This window comes from Triticum aestivum, chromosome 4B (genome assembly GCF_018294505.1).
Source record: "Triticum aestivum cultivar Chinese Spring chromosome 4B, IWGSC CS RefSeq v2.1, whole genome shotgun sequence".
NCBI lineage: Eukaryota > Viridiplantae > Streptophyta > Magnoliopsida > Poales > Poaceae > Triticum > Triticum aestivum.
Window position 1 is genome coordinate 572,479,137 of NC_057804.1, and position 6,646 is coordinate 572,485,782.

General features: G+C 45.3%; 1 protein-coding gene across 2 annotated transcripts; it reads right to left on the reverse strand.

Annotated features, from left to right (window-relative positions):
• Nucleotides 1–331: 331 nt before the first annotated feature.
• LOC123089237 (putative MO25-like protein At5g47540) lies at nucleotides 332–6,332 on the reverse strand. 2 transcript variants are annotated; one of them, XM_044510962.1, is made up of 11 exons: nucleotides 5,687–6,332; nucleotides 5,204–5,365; nucleotides 4,938–5,056; nucleotides 4,674–4,748; nucleotides 4,338–4,431; nucleotides 4,040–4,099; nucleotides 3,529–3,597; nucleotides 2,919–3,017; nucleotides 988–1,032; nucleotides 790–892; nucleotides 332–688 (listed from the first exon to the last, which is right to left on the reverse strand). In XM_044510962.1, exons 1-11 carry the CDS (start codon nucleotides 5,873–5,875, stop codon nucleotides 624–626), a joined length of 1,080 nt encoding a protein of 359 aa, XP_044366897.1. In that variant the 5' UTR covers nucleotides 5,876–6,332; the 3' UTR covers nucleotides 332–623. The 2 variants fall into 2 exon arrangements, with proteins under 2 accessions (XP_044366897.1, XP_044366896.1); XM_044510961.1 differs by having other exon boundaries at nucleotides 332–715.
• Nucleotides 6,333–6,646: the final 314 nt, after the last annotated feature.

Below are 6,646 nucleotides of genomic sequence, written 5' to 3' on the forward strand. Positions count from 1 at the left end.
GCCATGCCCCCGGTAGACCCCTCAACTCTATTCAAGGATAATTTTGCCATTAGATTGAGAGAAATGGAAAAACTATATTCATTTCAACTAGCATCATTATAAATCAAGCAAAGCATAGCAACCAACACGTATCAAGACCAATCGTATAGGCAAAGCACACATAGCAACAAATTAAGCTGTGAGATCAAAGCTAGAGAACCGATGAGTTATTAAAGTGCTTGGGACTTAGGAGTCAGGTTTTTTTTTACCTAGTTGTTCCTGCTGGGAATGGCGGTCATAGCGTCAGTGGCGGAGGAGTTCAATCTTTTTCTTACAAAAAGTAACTGTTATCTTCTACTAATGCTGAAATGAAATTAATCCCCGGAGTCAAAGTCAGAGCTATTTGTACATGACCGTGTGCTTTACTGATTTGCAGCAAGAAGTCTATTGCACTACTCTTAAATTACTCAGCAAATCAAATTAAAGCAATTCCTTTTTTTCTGCTCTGCTCAAGGATGAAACAGGGCAACATGTTGCCCAAAACTGCTAGGCATCCTAATCCAACTTGCCAGTCGGTTTTATGGAGTATATAATTAACAAAGGCAAAAGAACAAGAAGAAGGCATGTCGACACTGCATCCGGTTCTACAACTTCATGACCGTGACGTCGGCGAGTACTTGGGCCTTGTCTGACTCGAACACCCTATCCTCTGCATCGGTCAGCGCCATAGAAACACCTTCAGGATAACCACCTCCGGTTAATCGTGGAGAGATGTAAGTAATTAAGGTGCAAACTAATTATTATTTTTACCTTTTTCCAGAGTGAAGGCGTTAAGGAACCTGATGATTTTGCTCTTGTTTGCCACCAGTATGCTGGTGATCTCACGAGGCTTATTTTTATTCGCAGTGAACAGCTAGATGCACACCCAAAGAACATGTTTAGTTTTATATATACATGCAAATTAAAGAAAATGGGCAGGTGGAAAAAAATGGGGAGTTGGGATTGTACCTTGAAAATATGAAATGCCTCTACTTGTATAGGTTGGCTTGGATCCTAATGATACGAACAATTGAACATTACAAGTTGAATAAACTATCTCATTTTTCAAAAGGCTAGTTAAGGGCATCTCCAACGCCGACCCTCAAACCGTCCACATACGTTCGGACCGTTGTCCAGAAGTATTGTGCCATCCAGCGCGGACTTGTGTCGGTGTTGTGTCATCCAACACGGGCCTGTATCAGTCCGCATGGCAGTACAGATGCACTTTCTCACCCCCGGGGCGGGGGCGGGGGGGGGGGGGGGGGCTTCTTGGACGTCCGGACCGCCTCCGCGTCGATGTCTGACCGCCCTGTCCCACTAAAACCCCCTAACTCGCCTACTCGCTCTTCCCGCCTGAAATGACCAGCGCCACTCCATAGCGTCAATGCCACATTCATGTCTGGCCAGAGCGGACACGACCTTGATTTACCGGCATTGAAGCGATGTGCTGGCCGAGAGAGCGCCGCGCGCGACGCTTCCCGCTGCACGCGACTGCTCTGTATTCAAACGACACCACGTCCGCCCGTCCGTCTCCTGCCCACATCATTGACACACTATTGTCGAACAACCTACTCCGGCGCCACCCGTCCATCCCTCTACCGCCTACCATTGCCATCCGCCCGCTATATAAACGGCAGCCCCGTTCATAGACACATTCATCCTCCTCCGGTACCTTTCTCCTCTTCTGCAGCACTCCCACCATGGTTTCCTTGCACACCAAAGCTCTCTCAGACAGACTGTCGCCGGAGCAGAAGAAGGAGATGGCCGCCATTGCTACCGGCTGGTAGGCAGCCGGAGGCCGACGACGCCCCAATGGAGGATACGGTTGCGGACGTGCCAGCCCCATCCTCGTCACCGTCGCCACCCTCAGCGGTGCATTGCACCATGATCATCGGCGAGGCCCATGCCCGTTACATGGACATAGTGCAGGAGGAGCTGGAGGAGAAGTTTTGGGAGGCGCGGGTCGACGCGGCCTACATCTAGCTCCTCCAAGAGCACCAACAGGCGAAGGAGCGGCTCAACGCCGGCAGGCAGATCACTCCGGACGCGGACGTGGCGGAGTAGGCGGTGCTGCTCGAGTCCTACCACCCGCCAGATCCGCCTCGATCGATCGCGGTACCTCTAGCGTTAGGCAGAACTGGAGGCCACCTACAAGGAGCTCGATGAGGCGACAGATGACGTGACGGGGTAAGACCAACGACGACAAGGAGGACATCGCTAACTCCGCCCCGGCCGTGCCCGGCTGCCACGACCACGAAGCCGGCACATCCACGGGCGCCTCCGGTAGCGAGGAAGAGTAATGCATGGCAGGTCACCACCGCTCGGGTCCCAAGAAGGTCACCGCCCCTACCCTCCAGTTGCAGCCAAGCTTGGTGGGCTGAACATCGTTGGCCGATTAGCAGACGTGGAGGCAGGCAACTTCACTTCCCGGGGCTCCGGAGGCGGAGCTAGAGCGCCGAGGTGAAACTAGAGAAGGCAAAGCTTCAGTTCTCAGGGCTCATGGCCGGGCATGGGGAATGAGCGCAAATGATCATTTAGATTAGGTATTATACCCCGAGAGTCGGATAAGCACAACTTTTAGTTCAAGTATGTCCGAAATGTAATGAATTCCATCATGTTTGTATGAAATCTGCCGTGTTTGCATGAATCTCTTTTGGTTTATATGAAATCCGTTCGTGTTTGCACGAATTTGGTCAGGTTAGTTCGGATAGTAGTTGAAATGTATGCGGGCAGCGTTGGATGACCGCCTCCCGCATCCGTGGCCGCAGACTGGTCCCCTTGTCCACGGACGGATGCGGGAGGAAATTTGTGGGTCGACGTTAGAGTTGCCCTAAGGAAACTTGTAGCAGCTATAAGCATGAGTTTCTATTCAAGCATCAAAATGGTAAATAGCGTCTTACCCTTAAAAGGTTCATTAGAACTATGAGGTTTTCCTTTGAGCTGACGTAACGCAGCATCACTGATGAATTTGTTCTCTCCAAAAGAATATCTCCTAATAGCTGAAAGAAATACCATGCAATACAAGTTTAAGAAAAACCATTATCTCTTAGACGCGAGAAATCAAATTGTCGGTGTTAAAAGGTCAATAAGCATAAGCAAAACTATTGTCGATTAAATGTGATATAAAATGCCCCTCCTTCCTAAAATATAAGGCGCGCATTGATTTTTTTGGTCTTCATTGCACAACTTTGACTATGATTTTCACTTCTGTATATAAATACCAACAACACCAACAACAAAGCCTTTAGTAACAAACTCTTTAGTCCCAAACAAGTTGGGATAGGCTAGAGGTGAAACCCATAAGATCTCGCAACCAACTCATGGTTTCACTTAGAGAAAAAAACGATGATATTATTGATACATGTTCAATATATGATTTCGGTATATATTAATGGTCAAACTCATGCATCAAAGATCATGCAAAGTCAAATGTGCCTTATATTTTGGGAAGGAGGGAGTAGAAAAGAAAAAATCGGAGAATCTGAAGCACAACTGTGGAAAAAAGTATACCTGTATAGACTGCCTTTTGGTGACATAGTTGGAAGAATGAAGCAATTTCGTGTGAAAATCTGAAAAGAACTAAAATATGATGTGTATAATTAGAATACATGCAGCTTCCCAAATGGAAATTCTCACATATCATGACTAATCATTGGGTCCCCTATCAAAGCTTGGTGATTTAGGACAAATTGCGTTTGAGATTGGCCTATGAATTCAAGCTTCTATTTATGTATTATAAACAAAGTTCATCTTTGTGTGTGAGTTCACTTGTGTGCAACCTCATGATAAACCACGTATCACTAGTAGTTTTTGTTTTTGTCAAATAAATGGTAGGCTAACAAAACGTATCACAAATATTGCAATCCCACTATTATTAGACCAAGTATTAAAGATGCATAAGTTGGTTCGTTGAGATTGTCAACAATAATCCGATTACTAGCATCATTTCAGTTTATGACAGGATATGATTATCAAATTAATTTTATAAAATGTTAAAAATCTATCAATCGGAAAACCTTACCCAATCATAGTTCTTCGTGAAGAATTCAGCTGCTGATGATTTATGCCTTGTCAGGAGTTCCTATTACATGTGTGATCAGAGCAATTGTTATAAAAAACACCACACAAACACTTGATTTGAGAATGCTACCTCGATGTTCAGATCCAAGTCTATAGATCAAATGTATAATTGTTCAGAAGACTCAGCGAAGAGACAATTCAAATGAGGATCTACCGAGAGTAAGGGGCTGCCTTTTGGGTTGTCTTTTAGAACAATCCCCTCTAATAGTAAAGATTAGGTTCCAAATTTACGTACTGACCTTAAATGTCTTGAAGGCTTCTGTTGATGGACTGAAGTCAGGAAACTGGATATAATCAAAGAATTTCTTCATATGCCCAGAATATAATACATACCTGTAAAATACTATTGAATATTTATTAATACAACAAACCCAAAAAATGAAATGAACTAACCTTCAAAATCAGTAGTAATAATAGTCATCAAAGCAAATCATGATGTTTGGATAACAAAAATAATAAGTGACATCAATGGAGATGACTGGATTATACATAGCTTTGTTTGGCCATGAAAACGAGTTACTGTATAGATAGATTCCTTTCTCCGTAAGATAATTATATGTAAATCATGGCCATACCGTGCAGCCACTTGGTGGCGTACGCAATCCCTCAATATTGTACTATAATGTATCGCAATGTCCCTGTTACTAAACCTGCGCAAAGGATACAGAAATAGCATGTGTTCAGTTCAAACTTATTATAATTAACATCACAAGTAAGAATCAGACAAATATGATGAAAAATCACTTCTATGAATTATCAATAGTTGGTAACTAAGAGCAGATGGAAACAACTTTGACACACAATCAAGGTGCAAAAAAGGAAGCCGAATGGTTACTGACCCAGCCATTAATATATCCAAAAGATCTTGGTTAACTTCCAAGTAGTCAGAGGCAGGGATCCTTGAATCTACCTTTTGTCTTGCCAGATTTGCAAAAACTAGAGTTACTTCCTTTTGAGTCTGAGAAAAGAAACAAACTTCCATTTACAAATAGTTAGAAGTTTAAAAGCCAAATCTATATTAATAATGATAGGATCCAATGTTGTTCCTGATTGGAAAAACGAGGCTTCTATAGGTTGGAAAAAGACAAGGTGTCCATTAACTTACTTCCAGGTCCATATGTGGAACGCAAACAATTACTAGACGTAGTGTATTATCCTTGAAAAACTCCCTTGTCAATTGCGTGCATGCTTCGGCAACAGGATCACCGTCGCCATCGCCATAGAGAATGGATTTCATTGCCCTGACACTTATGCTTAGATCTGTAATCTGCATATTCAGTCGAATGTAGATTTAATCATTTGAGGTGTATCAAAGTGTCTACTACGAATAAGCTTACTCAAAGAACCAAATGTGATACTTATAACTGTAAATGCACTGTTCAAACATAACTCTCATCAAACACACATAAATACGTATATGTCTACATGCTGATCATAGAGTGAGCAGAGTCGACTGATTTCTAAAAGTTTTGCCAACACTGAACTACTGTGGTCCATATATATAGATAAACACCACCTATTTTGCATCTGCTGTTAACAATAAATTAACAACGGAGGAACATAGATTGAGCAGGCAAAGGCGCAGCACCTTTTGTTCGCGCTTGGCTTCTAGTTTGCCGCCGCAGGGTTCCGGATGGTCGGCGATGAAGCGGAGGAGGTCGCGCGTGTGTCGAACCAGCTCCGCCGGGCTCCTGGCCTTGGGCCCGAACAACCCCCCGCCCATCCCCGCCGTCATGGCATTGGCGCTGGACACGCACGGCCACAGGCACCCCGACATGGATCGATCTTGACCTGGACGACCGATGGATGTAGCCACCACGGCTGCACGCCAGCCGGCTGGCCGCCCGCCGTCGCACAGATCGATCGCTTTCCACGATAGCTCTGCGGTGTCCACCCAGTGATTTTCTTGGCGCTGCCGCTGTTTCCCCTACCGGCGAGTGCGTGGGGATCGGATTGAGAATTAGGGCTCGGGCGAGACACTCCTGCACAGTGTGACTGCGCCACAGGTAATCCGTCGCCTCGCGGCAGTGGGCGCGGCGATCTGTAGTGGCCGGCCTGCGGCGGCGCGGGAAGGAGGAGGGCGAAGGGACTGGATGGGATGGGTAGTGAATCAAGACGGGAATGGAATGGAATAGGATGGGATGGAATCGGATCGGATCGTGTTCATTCCATTTCGTGGGAAGATTTACAACTGATCGCGTGAAATCTGGATGTTTATCGCGCGGCTGCCTGCGGGTTTCTCTGCATGCACATGCGCTGTCGCTCTGATTTTTATTTTCGTATGGCTATGGGGCCCAGAAAAAAGGCGGGCCTTCGGCCGTAGTTTGAGCTCACGGAGTGGGCCCTTAATTCTCAACCCGTACTATGTGCTAGCCCGGGCGGGATCTCCTCATAAATAAAAACTTGCCCACCCGTGAACAAAATAATTTTCTACACCGGGAGAAGAGAGGCGAAGCGAAAAAAAAGAGCCGAAGCAAAAAGGACATAGCCAGGTCAAAAAACACCCAGAAAAATTGAAAAGTTACAAAAATAAAATAAAAAAAATACA

What these genes read in the sequence shown, in the direction of transcription:
- LOC123089237 (XM_044510961.1), bottom strand. Translation starts at nt 5,875, where the DNA reads ATGTCGGGGTGCCTGTGGCCGTGCGTGTCCAGCGCCAATGCCATGACG. An exon ending in AAGCCTTCAAGACATTTAAG is followed by an intron (nt 4,100 to 4,337) that starts GTCAGTACGTAA and finishes CACATGTAATAG; the next exon opens with GAACTCCTGACAAGGCATAA. An exon ending in AGGCATTTCATATTTTCAAG is followed by an intron (nt 893 to 987) that starts GTACAATCCCAA and finishes GTGTGCATCTAG; the next exon opens with CTGTTCACTGCGAATAAAAA.